The sequence below is a fragment of the Archocentrus centrarchus genome, chromosome 21, assembly GCF_007364275.1.
Source record: "Archocentrus centrarchus isolate MPI-CPG fArcCen1 chromosome 21, fArcCen1, whole genome shotgun sequence".
Lineage (NCBI taxonomy): Eukaryota > Metazoa > Chordata > Actinopteri > Cichliformes > Cichlidae > Archocentrus > Archocentrus centrarchus.
Window position 1 is genome coordinate 29,373,985 of NC_044366.1, and position 27,145 is coordinate 29,401,129.

At 40.3% G+C, this 27,145-nt stretch overlaps 1 protein-coding gene across 2 annotated transcripts in view; it reads right to left on the bottom strand.

Moving 5' to 3' along the window:
• Positions 1 to 26,729, bottom strand: part of man1a2 (mannosidase, alpha, class 1A, member 2) — a 125,926-nt gene extending 99,197 nt beyond the window's left edge. The window contains exons 1-2 of one of the 2 annotated variants that reach the window (XM_030758270.1): positions 26,414 to 26,729; positions 24,404 to 24,918 (exon numbers count right to left, since the gene is read on the bottom strand). In XM_030758270.1, coding sequence (XP_030614130.1) covers positions 24,404 to 24,717 — 314 coding nt within the window. In that variant the 5' untranslated portion in view covers positions 24,718 to 24,918; positions 26,414 to 26,729. The remainder of the gene's footprint in view (positions 1 to 24,403; positions 24,919 to 26,413) is intronic. The other variant, XM_030758271.1, reaches the window with a different exon arrangement.
• Positions 26,730 to 27,145: the final 416 nt, after the last annotated feature.

Genomic DNA, 27,145 nt, shown 5'->3' on the forward strand with positions numbered 1-27,145 from the left:
CCACTTAGACCTTCACAAATGTAAGCTTCTGTGGATGAGGGATGACACCAACAATCAGCTCTGTTTGTGTGTGTGTGTCTGTGTGTTTTACTGCAATAACTCAAATCAAGGAACACAGAGCAAATACACACTGGGTAGGGAAGGAGGGAAGTTGTGTGCAGTTTTGACAAATGTCATAAAACATGGTTGTACTACACACAGTCCACTTTTAAAGGTGAATGGTGAGTCAACAACCAAACAGGTTTACGTGAAGGACAAAAACTCACTATCGGGAAGATGTCACTCTGCTTTGCTCCTGTCTGGTGCAAAGAGAAAAATTGGGGAGCCAATATACTGTAGGATGCCAGACTTATGACCCTACTTTTGCATTTACATAGATACCTCTCTGGCTTCTGATCTCCTCTGTACAGGTGGACGGCTAAAAGGGTGGCCTGAAGAAAAAGGAAGAACCACATGAAGAGCTGGAAGGAAATAAACCAAATAATAAAAATATAAATAGCACAACTATCAGGAATGTTCTCACGATGTACTTGTGCATTTAGGTCATTTCAAACCATTACCCACAATAAAAATAAATAAATCACAGTATTTTAAATACCACAGATGTGTGGGACTTCTTCACATGCACATAAAACAGCACACACACGATGTCGCATTCGTTTGCTGAGGAGGCAAATGTCAGCAGTGCTGGCACCAGCAGCCTTATTTCCTCCCCCTGTGCAGAATGCCATGCCTAATGAGAAGCGCAGACAACGGCTGACAGTTTGAATTGTTTTCGATGCTAGGTTTCACTCCACTACAGAGACATCCCCCGTGTTCCCTGTTTCTGGGTCTAAGCTAAATGCCCAAACAGCGTAATCATGAACAGCAGAGCAGATACAGGTTGTTACATATATTTCTGACTCTGCTGCCAGGTGCCAGTAAACACCTGACTGTCAGCGTACTGTACACAAGTGTCCATGACTCACTGCATTGAATGTCAGTATGTATAGAGATCTGTGGACAAGTAAATAACAAGAAGCAGTCAGAGAATGCAAACGTCCACCCAGCCAGCTCACTCTGAGTGCTGTTTACTTTTTAAGGGAATAGGATTATATTTTTACATATTCATTCTGTTTTCTTTGCTCTTTTTAAAAACATACTGTAAGAAGTTTGTAGTGCAGTAAAAACAAGTGCAAAGTGTATGCTTTTGTTATTCGCCCTGCTGGAACACATTTTAATATACTTGACATGATTCTGAGGATCTTTATTTTTTATTTATGTAGATTATTTATGCTCGCTCTCTCTCTCTCTTCATTAAACTTCATTTAAGGACAGAACACAGTTTGGGGTCAATTTGAAAGAAAGGCAGATGCAAACCCATATCCAGGTATCATTTCCTAAATGCTGCCAATACAAACAAAGGCAGCAGAATTTTAAGCAGAGTTTAAAAGATAAGATGTTTTATGAAATTTTGACCTTATTTGGCCTTGAAGAAGAGGTCAAAGGTCAAATGTGACATGATACTTTAAATCTTTGTACAGTATATGTTGACAACACACACCACACTTGTAAGAGTCATAGTTTCTAAGATATATGGATTTTTGTCAATATATAATTAAGTTGACCTATTAGACCTTGATTGATGTAAGCCAAATTTTAATGGATTGTTAACATGACCCCACTCTGCACCCCTACAAAGTTTTATCAGAATTCATTCAAAACTTTTCAAGCTATCGTGTTTACAGACTGAATGACATCCACGTAATGCTACCAAAAACACGACCTCATCGGTGGAGGTAGAAATAGAGTTAAAGAGAAGAACAAATGTCTTAACCCTGTGACTGACTGGTGACCTGTTCAGGGAGTCTCCCATCTCACCTTGTGACGGGTGGATTCAAGTTGATAAACCGAAAAAGAGGTTCATCTTTAGCTGCACCCTTTCCCAACCTGCAGTTAGCAGCAGACTGGTTAAACCCTGCCCAGTTCACCAGTTTATCCCAGTGTGTGGGCAGGAGAAGAAATAAAAAACATGCAAAGGATATGTAGAACAATAACAAGCAAAGAGTGTGAAGTAAAGCGATGAGATAACAGAGACTGTGACAGGAAATAAATGTTTTATACTAATTATCCTTTAAACGGCACAGTGTGGATCCATTTTATAATTCTGTCATGATACTGGATGTATGGCCAGCAGAGACCAAAATAAACAGCTTCCAAGTTACGCAACATCGCCCTGGAAACAACTCATAAATATTCATATTGCAACTCAGCGTGTCTGACTTTAATTGATAGAAAACACGTTTTGAAACAACAACATGGCGTTTACTGTGACTGCAGGTGAACGCATGCATTGTTAAGAATGCTTCAAATGTGCTGCGTTTGCTTTGTAGGGATTTCATGTATGCATTGGACTCGTACAGACTGTAACCTTGTCTGTGTGTCACTATATTATCTGTGATTTGTGTGGGTGTATGCGTGCATGTCTGCTTCCTTTATTTTGAGGTCTTTGATTAGGTCTGTGTTACAGTGCCTACACTAGAGCAGTGACACTGACCCATCAAGGATATTTCTGACTGCTGAGCTCTGTTTTTTTTGGTTTTTTTTGGTAAGTGTAATGCGACTGTGCATTTGCAGAGAATCATTTAAATCATCCTCCCCCCAACACCCCGGGCATTTCTGTCTGTGAAAAGGTAAAAGTAGGTAAAGAGCCTTTGTTAAAGTGGAGCGAGAGCAATAACTTGGCTTTCAATGGTCACCAGGACATAAAAAGTTCAAGGCCTTTCTCAGGATTGTAGTAAAACACCTAAGAACATTTTATGTGCAATTTCATTTTTATGCATAAAGTTTATGTATCAAATGGCCAGAAATAAGAAGAAAATGCACATACATCTGCTAAGGAAGGTAACAGACTCACTGGGTACTTTTGAATAGTCAGTTTTGCTTAAGAAGATTTTGAGTGAAGTGACCTGAAAGCAGCTGCATGGCAGCCATAATCAAAGCTGTTTGAATTCCCTTAATAAGAAGAAAAGGTGCTTCAGTGCTTCTTTTATTGCTTCCTTTAGCAGAGGATACACTGTTCTATACGGTACTTTATGAAAGGAGAGGAGATAATGCCATCCCTCATTTCAGAGTGAAGCACAATCAAACCGTTCATGAAAATCATAAACATAACTGACAAAGTGGTCAAGATCATAAAAATGTTAATTAGAACTGCAATTTCCACTTCATGCCCTTACCTACTGGTTTTTAATTGTTTTTTTAATTTTTAACAACAGCCTGTTAAACACACAGGTTAACTAAGAACATCATGCTGTTGTAATAAAAGAAATTGCTGGTGACATTTCAATTTGGTTCGGAAAAGATCCGATACCAGAAACGGGTAAATCTGTGCATCTGTTGTCTATCTTCTGGACATTGTAGTTTCAACACAGCAGACATCCGGCGTCACTTTGTTACAAGGACTCAGAGCCAAGTGTAGGTGTGGTCAGATTCTCTGTGAACCGCGCTTCTTATTTCATAAGTCCTCATCAATTCTCCTTCACGCCTTTCCTTATGTTTTCCATCCAAGTGGTTAGGAAAATTAGTTATTTTTGGACTTCTCAAATGTACCCAGGGCAGGGCATTTGAGGGAGGGAAATCCTGATACATGTACACAAGACATTTAAAATGTATTTGCCCAAAATACAGTTTAAAAAGGTCTGCTCATCTCTGTGTTACAGGACTGCGAATGTGCAAAGCTGATTTCAGTGCAGCACAATCAAAGTCTCAGCCTCCTACAACCAGTGCATGCAACAAATGCCATGTTAACATTATGGACGAGGTAAGCCCAGAAAAACATGAAGTACACCTTTTGTACTTCTTCACTACAGCAGCAAGTAGATGCCACCTCACAGTGGAATCTGTTGTGACCCTCAAATATGCACTAGCATCAGTGGTTGATGGCTCCATGTGAGCTGGGGCAAAACAACCATCATGTTCGCCATTACCCATACATTTTTATTCAGGATTCTTTCATGCCACATCTCCCTCCTGTAGTGTCTTGGTTTAAGCTGACACCATCTCTAATGGAGTGAAATTCTGCTTCGTGCAAATGTATTCAAACACAGAAAGTCAGCAAACTATCACTGATGCACAAACACCATAAATTACAGAACAGTGCACAACAACACTTCCAGTAAAAACTCATTCTTCCAACACCGACATTAGCCTTCTGCAACCTCGTACCCCTCCCTGTACGTGCCCCTCCTCCTGCCTTCCTCTAAATTTTATCTCACGTCACTCTTTCCTCTTCCTGGGCCATTATCAAGACTCACTGTAGCATCACCAGAGAATCCCTTTGAGTCTCATATAATGTCAAACATGCAATTAAGATCAAATCAACAACTGCCTGACTCAATTACCTTGACAAAAACAAGCATTGGCTGAAGACATTCTGTACCCAAGTGGCCAATGCTGTGCCTCGCCTGTACTTTTACTTATCTACTCATGTTTCTTGCCCCACAGCCTCAAAATATAATTTGGGGGGGGGGGCTCCCTGATCAGCTGTTTCACTCATGTCAGCATAATCACTTCCATATATCATCAACCTTCCTGCCTGTCATTGAAAGTTAATCTTCAGTGGCTTCTTGAAATCTGCTGCTCAGCATCCTTTTCCATGGCAACTGCAGAGAAGCAGCAGTGGTCCAACTGCCTGGTGGGGTATCTAGGACAAGGTTGTTTTTTTAAACCAAGGAAAGACAAGGTTCTGGAGAGAGCAGTAGAGATTACATGGCATGTTACCATAGTAACAAACACATATACATGCACACAGACAGGTCACAGACGGCAAAGTCAACTCTTAATTACTTAATTGACTCATTTATTCATAGGAATAAGACTGCTAGGCTTTTAGTGTCTGTGCAGCTGCAGGGGAAACAAATATCAAGACCAGGGTTTATAAGCAGGTCAGGTTTGACCTCATCAGGTGATAAAACAAAGATAATTATCGTGAAATAATGACAGACATATGAAACATGATCAATATGAAGTCGACAGTGCCAGCCTCGCACGGTGCACAACTATGCATGCACAACACTAGACTTTAAAGTCCCACCCAATGTACTGATAATGTAAATTATTCAAGTCATTTGTATTTAATCAATTAAATACCCCCAAAAACGTAACAACTGCTATTTGCTAAAAACAAGGATGACAGAAATTCTGTGACAGATTCATGTAACACTACGAGCAGACAGTTTGACCTCTTTCCCGATGAAACCCGAGCGTGACCTGCTCTGTGTCAGCTCATGTTCAACCTACACTTCATCCCTCTCATGTGAGACTGCAGCACAGATAACTTTGGTTATTGCTGTTCAGAAACTGAAGGCTCCAGCTTCAGTACCAGACATCTCACTACTGAAATACTGAGTTACACTGGATAATATTAGCATCACATAAAGCACACAGAAAATAATTCCAGTTCTGTGTTACTAGGGATTTGAAGACCAAATACTTCTGCTTTCAGTGTCAGAGCTGATAGCAGAACATCATCATGACGAGGGTAAAGAAAGCATTGTAGTGATGTTATAATTGTGTATGCCTGTACAACACCCTTCTTTGTGCACAACTAACAATACAAGACTCAACTTAGGACTCCCTGACTTTCCTATGTGCTCTATGAAAATCTGACATTTGCAGTGATCAGATAATGAAATGATCCTTTTACATTAAAAAAAAAACAAAAAAAAACACAAAACTGTGAAATGAGAACGTGCAATACTATACAAAAAACTTGAACTCCTCATGTCATCACATTTTGCTAGGAAATGGGAAGTAGGTGCAGTCATTTATCGGAGCATGTACATGGAAATACAATATATAAGACAAAAACAGTACAGAGTTTGTACAATTCTACCAAGCTTGAAATGCAATCATCAAAGAATAAAGATGATTGGTGATCATGAAGATGATCATCAATCATCTTTATTCTTCAACAGATCCTCTTAGGCACCTTCATTTCTTTAAATAGTCTTCAGGATTAGTTCTCGAGGCTTTTTAAAGAACATTCAATGTTCTTCTTTGGATGTTCCCATTCCCTGTTGATGGGGTACACAGACATCCTGGAAGAGCCCACTCCCATCGGGATAGAAATGTTTCAGAGGACAAAAAGTGATCACTCAGAACTTTGTTTTGACTTGAAGAGACCCCTGCTTCCAAGGGGACGAGTGGACCGAAATCAGTAGTTCATCTTTTTCCCTCCTTTTAATTTGTCACCCATAGCTATGAGATATGCACGTTATTATCAAAGCATGAAAGAAACACTTCTAAAATAGTCTGTATAAAGTTAATAACTGACCAGATTTTATATCCTTCTGCAAAAAGTTAACCTCGTTTTCATGCATCTAGAATTCATGTTGTCCTGTCAAAACGCAGGCCTTACTGAGATACACGGTCTAATGTGCTCCCAGAGGATCACAAAGACACCGGAGCCAAGGCCTCTGATGAATAATTCAAGCCAACAAGCCCCCTCCCTGTCACACAGGTGCTCAGCTCCTTGACAAACCAAAGAAAATCTAAATCAACAGCTGACTGCTGAGAGATCAGAGATTTCAGCTGTTTTCAGTCATTTGCATGAATCTATTGTGTGTGCAGTGGCGGTAGTGCTATCAGCACATATTAAGAGCCTTCAAGTGAGAAATTATGAATAGAAAGTAGTTGTAAGGAGGGCTGTTCTTAAAAATGCTGGGGTGTTAGCTAATTGGTGCCCTCTCCACAGACTAAAATTACACTGAGGGGAAAAATGGCACAATTAAAGTAATAAAGACTGAAGGTTAAAAAGAAATTAATAAGTGTAGAATTGTGTGAACCTGTAAAATCTGTATAGTAACAAAAATCAATTCAAGTCCCTTGCAAATGTACAATAACTGTGTTTTTCTGTCTGAAGACATGTACATTTCCCTCCAACCAACTTTCAGGTGAGTCGAACAAATAAGATGAAGGTTCCCTTTTGTATTAACCCACCAAATATCTGCTCTGGATGTGTATGACATGCAGTCTGAATAGAAAAGTGCACCCAATTAGCAGAACCAAGAGCAGTCAGGACTCATGAAGGAATTTCAAATAGTTACCTCAACTTCCTTAAGCCTACATTTACAAATGTGCAAGTAGTTTTCCAAGCTCAGCTTAATCCAAGGGAAATGCCTGACAGCAGGCTAACCGAAACGCTGTCACTGAACACATTATGCTCGGGACAAACCGTAACAGTGGGCAAAGACAAAAATTACCCTTTCGTGTGGGCAAGTCGAGTCAAGAATCTGTTGGTTTTTTCCAGTACAGCGTTTCCACAGTCGGTCTTAGACACACGAGCAGAGAGTGCATGCATCTTGTCAAGCATTACTACACCAGAGGGCCCTCATGGGAACAGTGGCCCTGATTTTCAAATGGTATTTCTACCTCTGAAGACAGCTGTTGGGAGCTTGGTAAGGCAGCTGAATTTTTGTTTCCCTATCACACCCACTTTACACGTCCTGGTTTTTTCCATGACCCACTTGGCTCAAATGGAGGTTGTATATGTAACGGCTGTCCCAAGCTTAATTGTGGGTTTGTAATAGCATCCTCTCCCGCTCTTATTCTTCAAATTCTCTCTCTGCCCTAACAACCATATAACAATAGCTACAATCTCTCAGCGGCAAACATGTGAAAAGCACACACACACACAGAGCGCTTTTTTCCCCTCTCAAATATATTCAGCTTCTCTTTCTGCTGCTCTTGCTCTTACCCTTATCAACCACCTTTGATTATCCTAGCCTTCTCTCCATCCTCCTCCTTTCCTCCGTTTTCATTTTCCTCCCACTTGTCGAGTGTTGTGTGTATCAATTAGTGTTCAGTTATGTCTGAGCTACGGCAGCTCATCTGCCTGAATACATGTCCTTGCTCTCCTCTCTCTCTCTCTTATTTCTGCATATCTTCTTCACAAATGTGTGCAAACACAATGTATCCATGTTCACGGTATCAGGTGAACACCTGAGCACCCAGGCTCTACCCATGATGACATTCAGCTCTTCTGACCTGCCTCATCTCTATATAAAACACAGGTGCCCATCTCCTGCCTTTAGCACATGTGGCGCAGGAAACAAATAATGCATGTGGTTGCAGGAGCCCTGTGAGATACAACTTCAAAGTTCAATCACCAAACCTCTGAAAAGAGCAATTTGTCAACAATAAAATATAAATTGTGTTGCAATACTGTCATTATGTTGTTTACAGTGCACTAAGAAGTAGGAATGATAAAAAAAACTGAGTCAGGATAACCTGTAAGGGAAAATGGGAGCTAAATTCACTTTGTTATTGCTCTGGGCTGTGAGGCAGCTACAGCCGCCACTTTTTCCCCCTGCAACTTCTTCAACAAAAATACACTTTGCACAGACAAAAAAGACAAAAAGATGTCTCTAATCTCCGTGCAACTTCAAACCCTTATAAAAATGCTGTGTGTGTGTGTGTGTGTGTGTGTGTGTGTTGTGGGGGTTGTGGGAGCGGCTCAGCTCTTTCATTGCTCCTGATTCTGTCCAAATTTAGGACAACATCAAGGTATTCCAGCAAATCTGCACTGACTCTAAAATCACCTTTAGAGCAGAGATTACATTTCCCATCCCGAGGCGGATCATAAATCCAAGAGCTCTGTTACAGGGCACAGCACATTTATTATCAAGCCAGTACCGCTTTAATACAGCTACTTGAGTTTTGCTGGTTTTGGAGAAGAGGGGCTGAAATCGCATTTTTAATTCAGAACGGTTTATTTGAAATTCAAGCCTTTGGAAACCTGAGTGCCAAATCTTAATTTGGCGTCAAGTGATCCCACTTTGATCGCATTGCTGAAAGTGACAGGAACAGGGCTGCAGCTCCAGTGTTTGGCAGAGATGGGCCCTGGTGTGAAGCTTTGTAGTAAGCATGGTCACATTATCTCTGAGGACTAAGACCCCCCCCAAAAAAAAAAAGAATCTCTGTACTGCACTGTCTCTCTCCATTTTCTGATTTCTGGTTTCGTTTCTTTGGTCACTTCACTGGTAACCTGCTGTGCTGCACTCATGCAATTCAATTCTAACAAGTGTCTCTTTTTCCTTTCTTTGTTTTTCAAGAGGACTTGTCACCAGTGCCACACTCCAGAGTGACGATAAATGGGACACAGAGTTAGGCACACTCCACTGGCATTCAGTGGCAACAAAAATAACACTTCATCTCACCTTTTCTTATTTTAATTAACTATTTACAGCACTAGTGTATGATTTTGTCCAACCTTCATTCCAAAGTACTTCCTCCATTTACTTATATGTTATCATGCAACTATAGCAACCAGTGCACCAGTGCAATACCTCAAGAGCTGTATCACTTATTAGGGCTGTTCCCATCAATGGATGTGGGTCAATATCAATCAAAGTTTGTTCTTAAATCAGATTACACATGATACACATCAATAACAATGCGTGAAAGTTGTCACTAGACAAATATCAAGTCGCTATTCAGGCAGCTTGATATTTATAGTAGAGATGCCTCATCCTAAAAAGTAATTTTACTCAGAGCAGTGATTCATTACAGCTTGCTTTATCCTGTTACGCCTTTCAACATCTGCAATTACTTTCAGAAATCTGAAAAGGTCTCCCTCGGTTGCATTGCTTCTGAGCGATCACACAGTGGCTTCAAAGAGCAAATGATACTGCGAGCACACATTTCTACATCTCTTTCACGCACACTGAGAAAAATTATAAGTCAGGAGTTCACATTACAGGTTGTTGCATCACAGCAGTGGAACAAAACCACAAAACCACACTTTTCACGTGCTCAGACCAAAAACAGCTTTCAATTTAATTCTTTGATTAATAGGAGATATTTTATGGGGAGGAAAAAATAGTTCAGAAACTAAACTAAAGTCATCATTTATTTTCAGGAAGGTCACGCACACATGCGTGATTGATGAATGTGATCTTCTGCTGAGTCTAGGGAACAGAGTGCCCAAAGATTACCCCTAATCTATACCCAAGTTAACTAGAATAAACCTCCCTGAAGGTGTATGTCCCTGCCCACTAAGCAAGCTGCAAGTCACATAGTTGTCTGTCTAGACTCATAATAGACAGTAAGTAATGAAGACTATGTGGGTACACAAGATTAATGTCATGAATTTGGGGGGATTCCTTCAAGGTGATATGCAAGTCATGAAAATGTTAACGACATACAGACTGATAACCAGAAAAAAAAATACAATAAGCCTTAAAAACAGCCACTAAATATAGCGTTTCCCAAAGATTCAGATTCTATTTGTGGTGGAGAATGGGAGGTACACCAGTATGTGCTCACAACAGGAGACTTTCTTAAATGACTTATTAAAAGATTTCAAAGCCTCACTTATCTCAGTTATCTCTCCTGTCATCACTGCATGTAACTAAATTTCAATGACATTCTGCGGTATCTTGTTATTACATTGCTGCTAGTCTCTATGTGGGTGCCCCTTAAGAGTGGCCCTCCAGCTCGCAGCAGGTCTCCAGAGGGGAAGGAGGACTGTCATCAGCAGCTGAAGTCCACGATGGGGGAATATGTGACAGCGTGGGGAGGCACTGCCTGGGGAAGGAGCTGAATGAACAGATACAACAGCAACTTTGCCATCAAGCCTGCTGGCAGGGAAAAAAAAACATGGCCAGGGCTAGTTATAATAAAAATACATTTAAATGCTAAAATAAGTCTATTATTTAACAAGTTAATCTGCATAGGTTATAGTTATATCATTAAACACAACATTAGTGTATTTATTTCCATATTGTTGCTGCCATAAAAACATCAACCATTCCATATACTTTCCCAACATCAAGGGCCACCCCAGCTTCACCCAGTTGCCTGGAAATTTTAGGCTTTTGTACCACATTTACTGGAGGAAGGAACAACTTTTCATATCACAGCACCAGATGGCCTAAAAGCTGTGAGACTCATCACCACTAAGTCTTCTTTAATTCAAAAAGAAAGACAGCACCTACAGCAGTTTGGGTGCACTGGCTACAAACAAGTCAGGACAGCTAAGAAGTTGGTGAATGAAAAGTGTATCTTCATTATTAAGATGCTATTGGAACCTCAACCTGCCCAGTGATAAATACTGCATTACAAAAATCTTGGTCATCAAAGTCAAAGACGTGTTTTTATAGAAGCTGTGCCTTCAGGATGGCGTTCCAGCACTGAAAAATAACAAGCTGTCTGACTGCCACTATAAAACTTTTTATTAAGTCTTGTTTAGAAAAAAAAGGTGTTGGGGTGGGGGTGTTGTGCATCATTATACTTAAAACAAATGTGCCATTAAATGTTTTTGCATTGCATATGACTTTTTGAAATACAACTACTAAGATTACAAATAAGTTAAAATCCTGAACTTTTCTAGACATTATCCAGAGAAGTGAGAACAGAATTGCTTCCTGGTGCAAATGTGATGGCACAATACAAAGAGGTGAGGATAGAGTAACACCCTGCACCCTTATTCTTTTTTTTTTTTTTTCAGGCTGCAATTAATTCATCCATTGAGTTTCTTCTGTATATCCATTTCAGGGTTGTGGTAGGGCTGAAGCCCACCACGAGGCAAGAGGCCGGGTACACAAAGAGGCTACTACACAAAGACAGACAATCATTCACACCTACGGCCAATTTAGAATATAACCCATTAACCTGAGAAGCATGTCTTTGCACTGTGCGAGGAAGACGAGTACACAGAGAGAACCCACACAGGTACAGGGAGAACCCACTTCCTTCTTGCTGTGAGGCGACAGTGCTAACCACTGTACTACATGCCGCCTAGCTGCAACTAAAGACTATCTTTATCAGTAATAATCACCTTCTCAGTCTTTAGGTGTCAAGCACTGGTTCTGTTTTCTTGCTCTTTTTTTTAAACACATTTTCAAACCTTCTTGAAAAGCCAAAAGGTTATTAATTTATAATTTTTTCCCTAGCCAACTCCAGAAGCACACTCGCACACAGATCTCTACTTACCATAAAGAGATTTTACAAAAGGACACTTAATCCACCCTTTGTAAAGCAGCCCAGTTCTTCATGAGGCGCTTTTAAAAGTATTTCTCAAGTGGGGAGCCATGCAGTTACATTGGATGTGTCCCAACCGTCCCACTGCCCGACAAATGCATGCGCGCGCGCACGCACACATGTGCACGCACTTACGCACTTATCAGAGATCATGATTTGCTGTTGGTTTCCAGTGATTTCCCAGATTCACTCTGGGAATTATTCCAGGAAAGAACCATCAACAGCTGAACTGCCTGCTGGCGATCAAACGTCAATATTATCGTGTCGACTTTGTGCAGCAGCATCAGCTACATGAGAGCCACCGAGGAATTTAGGAACACTGCTGTGCACCCTGTATGTGCATCATATAAAGAACTGCTGAAAATGCCACTACAGACATGACAAAGAGAGAATTGTCATTGGTGAATCAACTAGATTGTATCAGTTATTCAAAAGAAAAAAAAATCAATTTTACCTGGTGTGACTCAGAGAAGAGGAATACACACACACACACACACACACACACACACACACACACACACACACACACACACACACACACACACACACACAGGTTACAAGTACAGGCTAGTGCCTTCCTGTTATTACAGAATAACTGTATAAACACCAATGTTAGAGACAAAAGTAGAAATAAAAGAAAATTGAAAACAATAGGAAAACTTCAATATTGCAAAATGCATCAAGGTTAAAAGAAAAATACAATGTAAAATCAACTCAGTGTAATTGGGTGACACCTGACGGAATAATTTAAAGCATTCAGTGTCAGCTCGAAACAATTCATAGTTCTTAACACTGAACCTGCTCATTAAGTAAATGCTTGAACTGAATACTCCAACAGGTGATTTTCACTGACTTGTTCCTCCTGTTAACTTCATGGATGCTACACAAAGAAAACACACGCTGGATTTTGGCACATATTGCAAAAAAGTAAAATGGAAAAATTCTGAGTTTGAAAAAAAGACAAGACACAAAAGGTATGAAATCTCTCTTCTCTCACACACACACACACACACACACACACACACACACACACACAGCCCTTCAGTCAATCTGAGAGGCTGCAGCTGTGGTCTAAACACAGAACATCATTATGATGATATAAAAAGACGGGAATAAAACAAAAGAAACAAAGACAGGAAATGAGATACACAGGAAGCAGATCTGATTTATAAAAAAAAGCAGCAGTGGTAATGAGGAGATTATGTCTGATGGAAGTCCAGCCTTTATTCTGCAGTCTATTCATTCCTTAATACAACACTACTTGATTAAATCTATTGACAACAGAGAAATAAATTAACAGACTTTGAGAAGGTACCGTCAGCATGGATCTGAAGGATGGATTTATATTTATTAGATTATTCTGCATGTATTGATATTTATTCTGAAACCAATAAGGCAAAGTGATTAAAGGGGAACAGTAATAAGATCTGGTAACACTGCAGAATGGTTTACCAGTGAACGAGACCTTTCCTAAGATTCTTGAAGGCACACTTGATACTGTAAACTTATAAACAGCCATTCAGTTATATAATCTCACTTTCTGTGCACCGAGAGGATCTTTATATAAGAGAAACTGGAATACATTAGAAATGTTTAAAGTTTTCAATCTAGCGAGCTGAAACTTGAGAGCATGTTTGAGTTGCTGAAAATCAAAATAGTGACTGCAAATCAGATGCTACTGCAGTGATCATTGCTTTAGAAAAACACAGTACAACACACCACCAACACCACCAGACTGAGAAAACAAAAGCACCACTTGCCAAATCCTACTGGCCACTTGGGGTATTAATACCCTGGAATACTAGAATGTCAAGAACTACACAGATACCCAGGAAAGGAACTGATACTCAATACCATGGGGGCACCAAATGGCAAAACAGGTTTTGTTTTTTAAATAACAGAGCAACACAAACTGTATCAGTGGCGCTATTTTTAAGTTTTCAAGTTAATATACTAACATAGTTGTAAGGTGTAGTCAAGACAAATATTTTAAGATTCATTTAGGTAATGCCAAAAAACATGAGAGAATAATTTTAGTTTGTTGGAAGGTGCTGTGCTTCCGCTGACTTGGCTCCTCACAGTCTTCGCTGATCAGACAGAGCCTGATGTTAGACTTTTCTCAGCTTCAATCTGGGATTTTAAGAGCAGCATCACAGTTTTTGTTTTGTTTTATTATCATCCACAGCCACCATCTTAAAGATAACTAAACAGGCAGCTAACCTGGAGCTGCATGTTTAATGTGGCAGATAAAAATCCTGATGAAAGTCTCCCAATTATCCGTGCTTGAGATGGCACTAGGAGTACACTAGATTGTGACCTCCCCCTGAGGCTGGGGTTGTGACTGTTGGGTAATTGTTAATCATTAAGTGGCTAACATTAACGCGTGGGCCGACCAGGTTAACACTTATCGATAACTGCTGTTAAAACTGGAGCTTTACTGTCCTCTCAGAATTCCTCCTAACATGCTGTGAACGTCAACCTGTATAACAGCTTTTAACATAGGTTAACATAAATATCAACTCTTTCGTCTGCTTTTTGCGATACAGCTGGTGACTTTTGCAGCTGAATTTCTGACATTCAATTATGGTTGTCAGACATCTTAAAGAAATCATAAAGATGAAAAATTACAGTGACTTTAAAGGCTTACAGGCCTGTTTTTATGTTAGACTGTAACCCCACAGACTTGCTTTAGAGGTTACTTTTTTAACTGTTCTACATTGTTTGCTGATGTGTAAAAATCCCATTTTGTCTTGGCAAGGTACTTTGCTTTCCTTCTAGCTCTGAACAACAGAAGCCACTATTTAATAGGTTCACCCCTGTTAAACCTACTAAACAGCATGGATGGTTTCACAGGCTTCTGCAAAACTACAGCACAAAGTTTGACAGCGTATGTGCCTGTGTATGTGACAGGGTGGACTGCAAATATAAACAAGTACTCCTTGATTACCACCAGGCATACACACACACACACACACACACACACACACACACAAATAACCTAGATTTACTTTGCAGCTGACAGGCAAATGAAGCGTGAAGACACAGGAATGATATCTAAGATCACACTAAACATGATAAATAAAGGCACTCTGATGTTGGCCCAGGCCTTAAATATGATCTGCTGCGGTGCTATGCTGATTTATGGCCCTATCAGAGTGCAAAAGCAAAGCTATGGCCCTGCAACACTAACAATAACTGGCAAGGCAATAAGTAGCAAAACCAGGGTACTAGTGGTTGCATGACTAAAATCCATTATGAGAGGGATGCAGTACAATAAGGTTGTGCCTGTACATTTTCTCCGACCTTTGGGTGTGTTTGAATCTTGCATAACTCACTTGTCTCCTCACACTGGTCACAACAACACAGTAAGAAATTGAACTACTTGTGATGTAGTTGTAAGGAGTATAAGCATTTAAACGATTTAAAGAGAAACTGGAGCACAACATTAACAGAACCATTAAGTGTCCCACGATGGTGTCACATTAACCTTCACTGACTGTAATATCAAATGAAAGTGATGTTGTAAATGAAAATCTCTCACTAACAAACTGAAAAACTATTTAATCAATTTTGTCATTAATGCCAAGCATTCTGGGCTTCCACAGAAGTAAACTTTGCCTTTAGTTTCAGTTGCAAGAAAACGTTTTTGAACCCTGTCACAATTGTTGCCAGAATTTCTGTTAGTTAGCCCTAAAATCTTCATCCAAGTCACAGTAAAAGGCAGACATATGTCCACTTAGCCAATGACACACACACAGTTGTCCAATTAATGTTTTTACTCAACACAATGAACACTCACACAGTTCAGACTGAATAAGTGAAGTTTATGTACTAATGATGGAGTACAGCTGGGGCTTGTGAGATTGAAGGTATGACAATATGCAAGATGGACAGTTCTTCCAGGACCAGAAAGTGAAACCAACAGGAAAATGGCTTAAATCTGATTTTTAGGTGTAATGCAGGAGGTGAGTCCAGTGGCTGCACAAGAGATTTCTGGTCTAGAAATTTATGGGAAATCAGCCCTCAGCTAGCTTTGCTCTGTGACTTCAATAAACCTTATCCTTATTACTTTAGGGGCTTAGTCACTATTTTTAGGTCTGAACAAAAGACAAATTTTATAAATTACAGTGCATACAAGAGTCCAAAAAACTTGACAGGGTATGTGACTGACTGGATGTTAACAAACACGGTGTTCATAAAGCTGGGAGGAAAATCAGGACTCACTGCTCTCCACAGGAGTCAGAGACCTGCAAGGATCACAGGAAGAGAACAATGTGACGTCCTAAATTAGGTGAAGAAGAACCAAAGACCTGCAGGAGTCTCTCTAGGAACAACACTTTAAATCAAAGGTGTTAACAGATGGCACCACACAAAGGAAACACTGCTCCAAAAGGAAAAAAATGATAACGACTCTCCTGCACTCTGAAGATAATGTTTTGTTTTTTGTTTTGTTTCTGGCCAGTGGGGCTGCTCAATTATGGCAGTAAATATAACCATAATATATTTTGTCAATGTCCCATCTATTAACACCATTTAACTTGAATACTCACAAACATTGAGGGGGGAAAAAATATTTATTAAACCTGTCTGTTCAAATAGGTGGACTGAATTGAAATAACTAAACAAGCTACAGCCCAGCCAGGGTTGAATTTAGACTTTAAGAGAGGAGCAAAGGTAAAGTGATGCAAGGCAGAAAGAAAATTATTGTGCAACAGAGTGTGCTACTCTCTTGATGACCTTGTTTTAACAGCCAAAATAGTTTTTGTAAATTATTTAATTGCACAGCCTTTGTGGACAGATATAACAGAAGCTGAAGTTTTCTGCCCAGTAAAGAGAATAAAAAGAACCATATAACAATCCAAAGGCCTCAACCCACCCAACTCTGAAGCATGGTGGAGGGAGCATCATGGTCTGGGGCTGCTTTGCCATCTCATGACCTGAACATGTTGCAATCACTGAGGGACAAATCAATTCAAAACTGTATGAAGAAATTTTAAAGGAGACTGTAAGAACAGCAGTTGGTAAAGTTTGGTGATACAACAAGACAATGATCCAAAGCACAGATTTACAGCAGAAAGGCTGGACAAAAGACAAAAATTCAGGTTTTGGAAGAGCCAATTAATCCAATTGAAATGCTGTTGCACGGTTTTAAAAGGCTGTTCAATCAAATATTAATAAAATAAAGCAGTTTTGTAAGAATGAACAGTCCAGAAGTGGTCCTCACTATTGTATAAGGTTCTATGACTTACTAAACTCATATAAGGTTACATAATTTTACGAGTTACTAAGTGTTCCCTGTTGGTGTGTTATTATTTAGTCAGACTGAGTTTGTCTATATTTGAGACTTGAAGGTGAACATTAGATCACATTTCAAGAGGAATAAATCAAATCTTAAAATCCACTTCATTCCAAAGTGTTCAAAAACTTTTCTTGCAACTGTTTGTGTTTGGTGACGTGTGGATAGGACACTCATGATGTGGGATTAGTAAAGAAATGACACATCTTCCTCTCCAGGAGGAAGATGGAAATAGTCCACACAGATGGTACACTTAATACCTCCAGACACAAGCCCTTTTTATTAGTTTTTATATCACACTTTATGGAAAAAGACAGGAAGTGGATGCCTGGGCAGGTTCACTGAGCCACAGAAGGAGCTACTGATAGATGATCTGATATTTACTGGACCATAAAGTCAAATAATCATTCAGAGGACAGGATATTGCAGTATTGACTTCACCAATTCCCAAAATACAAGAGGCTGTTTTCCCATCATATGTGAAGATGAGATGGTCCAGACAGAATACAAATGTTCATTATAATAAAAATGTGTGCTTTTTGTGCTGGTGAAAGATGATGTGGGGGGAAAACAGCATTGCTCAAAGAAAATATACATTTTCCTCATGATTATAAGGTGATAACTGACTTGTTAGGACTAGAGCAGAGATAAATAGAGGTTAAATTTGGCAGCAGATGGAATGCCTGCCTAACCCACCTGGACACTCTGGCAAGTACCCAGTATGAATGCTCATGTCCAAACTAGCACAACACATTTATATTAGTTGACTGCACCAAGTCTGAATGGACAAATCTGTTTCATAAATGTTTCTACTTTGGATCGGCCGATCTCATAACGCTACATCAATTTCAAAATTAAAATAATTTGATACACATGCAATGGTAAATTTTAAAGGTGGCAACTAATAATTATACTCATTATTTGTCATTATAAAATGTTTAGTTTCTCCTAGCCCAATGCAACATTTGCAACTTGCTTTGTTGTTCAACCACCTTTTTAAAATTAAAAAATAAATTAGTAATAAGGAAGGTACTACATTTGCCTCATAATATCTACTACTATAATCCAGTCTGCACCAAATATCAAGCAGGATGTCTGTATGCAATCATAAAAGGCTACAATAAGAGGCATTTTTCCTCTGACTTCTATTTTTCTACTGTAACTGGCTACAGTGCTGCTAAAATGTCAATGCTTCTGCCAACATGCCCTCTTGTCCCTCTGACAGATTACAGTCCTGCACCTGGCTATTCCTATGTTGTTTGAGCCAGACCAGAACAAACTCAAAAGCAGGATCATTACTGGCCTCACAGTATGTCGAGCTCGACTGAGCGTTACATCCAAGCAGCAATCCTGAGATGTAAACTTATAAATAGCCATTCTGATTTCAAATTTCATTTTCTATGTACCAAGAGGATCTTTACATAAGGGAAATTAAACTCATGTGTTCTATATTTCTGAGACTAACATACTATAGCATCTCAGACATGCCACAGTCAGTCACGTAGGACTCCAAATGTAGTTTAAAGTAGTTTAACCTGCAAACCCATTTACTGGCTCACACTGGGTAACTGCCAAACAGAAAAATGTCAAGTAAACTAAAATGTAACTTGTCTTTGAATAAGCCCACAGAAACTAAGGGAAACCCTGGATGGAGAACAGTTCCTCCTCAATGTTAGCAAAAACTAACATGCATTTCACTAAAAGATGTTCAGTCCAGTTTGATTAGTGCAAAGCTACAAATACCCGTTCCACTATTTTTGGAGTTATAGTCCATTTCTCCAAAATTCAATAGCTGGATAATGACACAGATTAATAACCTTTTCTCCCTCATAAGCTTCATTGGACTTCTAACAGGTTGAACTTGTGAACACAGAAATGGTTCTGGGGGGGTTTCTGTGGCCAAATAAAGCACAGGTGAAATTATTATGAGCGTATTTGTGTTCCTGCGGGTCTCTTTAAATGCTAGCTCACCTCATTTTCCTGAGGCTGTTTGAACCCCGAGTCCTCTGGAGCACACAATAACCACTTTAAGAACAGCTGAAGTAGCTACACCAACAAGCAAAGTGAACACATTTCAATAAGCTGTTATAAGAAGGATGGGGGGGGGGCACCTCACATGAATGCTTGTGTAAGGTTAAAATACACTGGGCACATTTTCCTGACTTTGAATTTGCATAAAACTAATTTCAAGAGATCTCAAAGGTTAGGATTACTCTTCCTCTGTAAAACACAGTGACATCTCAGTGGCTGCTTTTTCCCTCTTAATTTCAGTCAAATGTGTAGCTATAAATATATTTTCTGTCCTTGGTATATCCTTGAAAATGGAAGGCAGTGAAGATGCTCATAAATGTACACCCCGGCCTTACAGCCATGTTATTAATTCCAAGGAGGTGAGCAATAAGCAATTAAAAATCCACGAATCTGAATACAGAGCTGATAAAGGCTATAAAGAAAAAAATTAATTAATTAATTTAAAATATATATATATATATATATATATATATATATATATATATATATATATATATATATATATAAATAAAAAATCTGTTTAATCAGGAGGAAGAAATGTCTTCTGCCATCTGTGACTGCACCCTGAACCTCTTGGTACCACAGTAAAACAGCTCACATAAAACATGAAGAGTACATTGAATGGGATTTACTTCAACCCTGCAGCGTGGAGGTTTTGAGTATTGTTGATGTGACCCTGTAATGCATATCAACAACTTTTTTTTTTTTAAAGGTATATAATTCTTCCTCTGAATATCAATTTTCTTTTTTATCTGACTTTTCTTGGAAGCTTTCTAGGTTTTTTCTCCCTTAATCCCAGCACTGTCTGTCTGATGCTGCTGTCACTCTCCTCTGCAGCTCAGGAAAACCATCGCTCCTGGTCCATCCCAAATGTATCTAGACAGGCAAACCAGCGCGGCAGTTTCAAAGCAGACATCAGATTTTAAACTCTGGTTAGAGAGTTAGGTGCTGACATTTGATCGGCACTGTGTGAACTCCTTCAGGAAAGGCTTAAATGTAATACATGTTTAATTATATGTAAAAGTCCCACGGTCCAGCTTTAGAGTAATACACATCAAGAGAATAACTATTGCTGCTTTTTCACTCGTACCCACGCAGCTCGAATTCCCTCAACTTTAAGGGTTTTCCATTAGGTGGTAGTATGTGGTACCAGGTACTTTTTTAGTACCTACTCAGCTGGAGTTCCAAGCAAGCTGAGTCAAGCCAAAAATGCAACTTCACACTGCATGCCACTGATTGGCCAGGGAGTGACATCACTAGCTGAGTCATGAGAGTGATTCCTCCACAAACCCACCATTTTTGAAAGCCAGGAAGAAGGGAAATGGCTACACACTAACCAACACAGACATTTTTGTGCTTGGTGGCTGACAACAGAATCCAGAGGGAGCCAGACAGAGCGACCGTTTGTGTTTGTGTCGCATACATATGACATCACGGTACATTCAGGCTGCCTTGCTGAGTTGGTACTCAATTGTAATGGAAAACAAACAAAACTGAGCAGAGACGAGTCGAGTCAAGCTGAGTAGGCACTAGTAGAAAGGAGGCGTAAGTTCACACTAGGGATGTGCACAGCTAGTCAACAAGATGTTTAAACACTGCCGCTGTTGCAATGTCTGCACCAGAAATACTAGTCAGTTAAATCTATTACTGTTGTTTTATTAAGTTACTCCCTGGTTCAAAGATGTTATAATGCCACCTGAGAGCAACTGGCGCTGCAGCCCTGACAAATAGCTGAGCCTTTCTCTCTCTCTCTCTCTCTCTGTCTGTGATTGAAAGATTTAAACGAAAGCACTGGAAAGTAAGCACATGACAGTTACGTGAACCACCACAGTTCTGCAGTACACTGATGAAGAAAATGAACTGTTGGATGCTGGCCATGTGAGAGTAAACGGGCATATAACCACACCAAAGCAACAGAAGTCATGTGTAACCACATTACGCACAGGCGTGTGGATGCTAGCCTGGCAGAAAGGAGGGCTACTGCTGCTAGCACACACATACACTCAGGTCCCGTTTACACGATGCCATTTCCACTGGAAACGGTGTTGTTTTGATGCATTTCAGCCTTCCGTTTACACGATAGCGTTTCAGAAACGATCTGTGTTTACACGATGACACGATGAAAACGATGTAGTTCCCATGCCAGGCCACAAGTTGGCGGTGGTTGTCTCTTTGCAAAGTTTGTTTACGCAAGACACGCATGCGTGGAGTGACACAGTAGGAAGCGCGGCAAATTGTTCATTACTTACAAAACGGCCAATGTGAGAGGTTTTGTGTGGACTGACGATGAGGCTGGATCGCTGGTGCACACAATGAATTACAAAATGGTAAAAACACAAGAAAAGCATAAGAAGCACTCGTGAATCCGCGAGTACTGTTTATCAATTTGCGCATGCGCGGAAAACTGTGGCCGTCGCAACCATAGTGACACTGTGCGTATACACAGCACAAAGTACCACACATTTCATTTATAACAAGATTTGATTATTAAAAAAATGTGTTAATAGCTCTTAAATACACACGTACAGTGTTTGTGCCCAGTTTTCTAATTGTCTTCTACCTTTTAGACTGGTTCTCCTGTCTGATTTTTTTTTATCTTCTTCAAATGACTAGTAGTAATTAGTTGAACATCCCTGGGCACGTTTTGTGTTTGGAAGTGTTTACTTACTAATGTGTAACTAAACACTTCCAAACGCAAAAAGAGATCAGAAGCAACTCTTCTCTAGTGATGGACTAGAGAAGTCTTTGAAGCAAAACCTGACTGAGTGCCACCTCTGGAGAAGCACGAACATCTCCAGGCCTCCCACCTTCACACTTCAAAAAGAAAAAAAACTTCACAATACACAGTACCACTTGAGCCCAGCACTGTCTGTTCTGTTTGAGTTGTTGGACAACAGTAATTACGTTATTTCAAGCATTCCAAAGACTAAAAGGCTTTCAGAGTGAAAATATGAAAAGGCACCACAGGGAATAAGGAGGCAAAACTCAATGGTGAAACTGTGGGAGAAACTGCTTTTAACACCCTGCCAGGATTTCAGAAAAACAAATGACGCCCATTACCAGCGTGGAGATGACCTTTTCTATTAAATTGTTCTTCTCACCTGGCCTTTGGCACTTATGTGTGTCATAAGTTGTTTGGGGGGGGTTTGTAGCTGAAAAATACTAAGCACATGTAAGTGCTACATGATTCACACATCAATGAGTTATGCTAGTCAAAGGGCACTGCAATAGAAGGAAAATAACTCCCATTAACTCTGTGGCTACACTCAATGTGCAGTGCCACCATTTGCGTAGCACATCTTTTTAGTGGACACATCTGCAGCACACGTTCTAAACAGCAGTAAACAACACGGAGATGTTGTTTAGGTGTTGTGTTGTAATTTCAGCTTTTGGACACAGGACAGCACTGTGAAATTTCAGATTTTTTTTACTCACTTTGTATAACATGGGTACATGTACAGATTACAACACACTTTGTAAATTAACTACCTGCCAACCACTACTGGCTGTTAACTGGTTCTTAGAGTCACTTCCTGTATACTGGCCATTTAAATAAAATTATCTCTGTTTAAAGTCTGCACTTATTTCTGTGTAAAGCATGCATGCATATATATATATATATATATATATATATATATATATATATATATATATATATATATATATATATATATATATATATATATATATATTTATTTATTTATTTAAAAAAGGACAAAGAAAGAAAGTCAGGTCTGGTTTTTGTGACTGCTGGATGGATCTCTGCAGCATAGTCCACAGCTTACACACTGCTCTCATGCACGGTGTAGCCACTGTGGCTAAATGTGGCAAACTGTGACTGTGTTACCTCACCTCTGCCTCTGAAACAAAGTGAGGATCAAAGCCGTGCCACTCAGCTGAAACTCAGACGCAGAAATGCTAAGACTTACTCCAATCTCGTTGTACATCCTGTATAATGACAATAAAGGCATTCTTTTCTATACAGCCATTTAGAGTTTGGCTGCTGTCTTTCCATTTTAGTTGAATCAACACTAACTGGGAAGCACTTATAAGGACCACTTGTCATCAACTTAACTAACTCCATCTTCACTTCTGCATTACGTGTTCTGCTCCACCCTTCCCACCTCATCTACACACGTACACAGTGAAAGCCACAGACTGCAGCCTGGTGACAGAGAGAAATTATGAGAGAAACCGGCGTGACTACAAATGAATGCAAAATGCAGCAGAGAGACTCAGAAATGAAATCGAGAATAAAAATCAGGTATTAGGTAAATAAAAAGTTTAGTTTCTTCTTTTATTATTTTAACTATACCCCACTCATTATTTTTAAGGCCTTTAGCAGCTACCCATTTTTAAATAAGCATAATGTTTACATCTTTATTCCTGAGTCAGCTGAGATAGTATTTGAAGCACAACACATTTAGAGACGTCAAACTCTAAGATGATTTAGGGGAGAGAAAGAGTCTCAGAACAGTAGCTAGATAAACCACATGATAAACTGTGATAATATGATAAATACTGACCAGTATTTAGCTCACTGCAGACACTAATTTCCAAGCCCGTTTAAGCAGTTACTAAGGCTTTTCAAACAGCCTGTGTGTTCTAGCTCATCAAGTCCAACAATGTCTGCCTGCGGGACAGAGCGGCAAAACTGGGGCCAAGGTGATAAAATGCCTGCTGTTAAAGAACTAAAACCATTAGATCCAATGGAGACGCAAAGGGTGAGAGAATACAGAGCAGCCTCAGCTGCGCAAAGCAATAAGGGACAAAATGAAGGAAGGAGTATCTGTGCTGACGTGTATCACTCAACAAACTCTGCCACACCTCCAGGAATCACAGACTGTTTAAAAAAAAATGTCCTGACACCTGGTTGAGTGATGTAAGGTAGGTAGAGAATCAAATATAAACTCACTAATTAATATTTATGAAATGCAGTCATTTCTCATCTGCTTATCAAACATAAAATACATACAAAATAAAGAAAAAAATCTTTTCCATGTCAGTGCTTTGTGTAATACACTCAGAAACACTTCTCCTGTGGGTCCTTACCTGTGTCTGTGCTCATCATGTCCTCCCTGTCCATGTATGATCACCTGTCCTGAGGCGTGCTTGCCCTCTTTGGGTGTGTCAATATGAGGGATAAGAACATCCTCCAAACCTAGGTCAAAGCGCTTGTGCTTGGAATTGTCTGGGAGGAAAAAGAAGGCCCCAAAGCATAAGGTTATGAAGGCACTGAGAATAAGGAGGAGGATGAACTTCTCGGACAGCCTCAACGTGGCCCTGTGGTGCGGGAAAGAGGAGGCGCCCGGCGACAGAGTGGGTATCCTGCGGCCTGACAGTGGCAGTAGGGCCGGCGTTGTCATGGTTTGAGTGTTGAAATGAACTTCACTAGGGGTGGGGTGAGGCGGGTTTCACAGGTGCCACGGGTGTTCTTGTTGTAGCGGCATGCACCGGCTGCTTGACTATATTATCTCATCCCTGCTTTGGTAGGTCCAGAAACCAAAAAAGGCTGAGATCCCTCAGTAACGGGGTGACTTGTCAGCAGGAACATGGCCCTGATGGTTCTGGGGGGAAAAAAAAAATTAGAGCCATGCAGTTAGAAACAACTCACAAAAAGCCAATTAAAGCATACACAGCAGACTAGACACCATTTTAGAAAAACCTTGCCTTTTCCTTTCTTCATTTTTACCAATCTAGACAGTCAGTGCTCTCTATGTTCTGTCAGGATAGAAGAGTTGATGTCCTTTATAGTCTTTCCTTCAGTTGTCATTTCTCCACCTTGGCAGCATGTCCCTTGTAACCACTAGTATCATCTCACCATGAGCTCCCCTGACAGGCATCTACTGAGCCAAGCAGCTCTGAATTACAATCAAAAGCAGAAGTGACAACTCAAGAAAATGGCATGTCAAATATCAAGTAAGAGCTGATATATTAGAGTAATAAACAATCCTCTTGGCTAGCTGTGGTGATTTTAACAACACGTCATCTGGAAAATAAATACCTCTGGATTCCTCTCTCTTTCTCTTTACACACACACACAAACTCACAAAAAAGACTTAATCCTTTGGCCATGAGAAAAATGACATTTTCTGAGAGGCTTAAGGTATCAAGAGTTTGTACAGTATCTGTATGATCAACTGTCCTTTACGCATACTGGCTTCAGAGGCACTGCAGAATGAGCCCAGCTTTGCATCTTTTAGTTTTATTCTATTGCCGTGGTGTACGGCTTGCTAGCAGACATCTATCACGATAAAAATCACAAAATGACCTACACGCTCTTGCCATTGGCATCTATGGAGGTAGACTGGAATAACAATCCACAGTTGTGTTGCAAATCCTGGCAAAAAAAAAAAGGGGGGGCACGTTGCGCTTGCTAAGTACATTGCATGCCTGTTTTCTGTGCTGCATTACATCTGAACATTACCCTGATAAATACCCATGGGTTATACTGGAAAAGATAAAGGCTTTATTCCCTTGTGCCGGCATATGTGGAAAGAAGACGTGGGGCAAATGTCTAATGCCGCTCAGCAGCTGCTCCAAGCACGGATGTAAAGGATGGACGGCAATCGAGCAAGTGCCCCTTTAAAGACAAACATCACTGTTCGCACAAACGCCCGGAGATACTGTGCTAACACAACCCATTCGCTGTTTTTCCTGTACTTTTCCATCATGTTGGTATGGAGCTGCGTCTCCACGCAGAATACCAAGTTGATTCAGTGACAGTGCCAGCCTGTGTGCCGTGATTAGCCAATACAAAATGCTAGCTAACAGGGGAATGAGCTAACTTACCCGGCTAATAGTAGCTAGCAACGAAAAGAAAAGAGGAAAATAAAGTTCCTGTCAATGCTGAGGAAGAACCCTATATAATAGACAAAAAATATCCCGATATACGCGTTTGGGCTTGCTGACATTTTAGCTATCCTGCAGGTGGTAAAGACAGAGCTTTAAAACCCTCAGCCTGCTCAGGTGCTAGCTATTTGGCTATAAGGCTAGCGCTAGCTAGCTGGCTCCAAGCTGACAGAGGCGGTCTCTAGTGTGGAAGTCGCTCTGCTGCATCACCTCCTTTCTCATATGCTCGTTGAAAATCGATGCCTGTCGGGATTCCCGGTCCACGTTTTGGAAGGAGTCGCTGTGGCAGGTGTACTCATGTCCACGAATTGAAACACCGTGGTGTCGTGCTACGGTCGAGCGGCTCGCCGTCAGCTCAGACCCACATAGCGTTATAGCCTCGCGGAGAGGATGTTGATAACCGGTCGCTCTGTTGGACTGCAGCGACAGACTGAGCTGCTGCTGCTGCTGCTGCTCGGCGATTCAGCATCAACTACTCAGCCTACCCGAGTTAGGGACCGACTGACAATTTCGTGGGGCAACAAGGCAACATCAACAACGGCGCACACACACCCCCAGCCCCCTGTCCGCTGGGGGACTGATTTTCCTTCCCTGATTCACAGTTAGCCCATTTGGAAAGCTGGAATACAGCTGTGGGGTCTATAATAATACTATATTTGTTCAAGCGTGCTCCCATCTTTCACATCACTCATTTGTTAGAATTTGTTTGTCATATTTTCTTAAATTAGGGATGCACCCTTTTCTAATATTGCAGTGTTACATTAATATGCTGTATGCCTCACTCTTAGCAAATGACCAAGAATCAGGTTGGATTTGAACACTGCTTTCCTAGGCTTGTAAAATAAAATGCACAAATAAATATTAGAGCCCAACTATATAGGATTCTTAAGACTGATATTGATACCGATATTTGGTCATTTGAAAAATTATATATATTGGCCG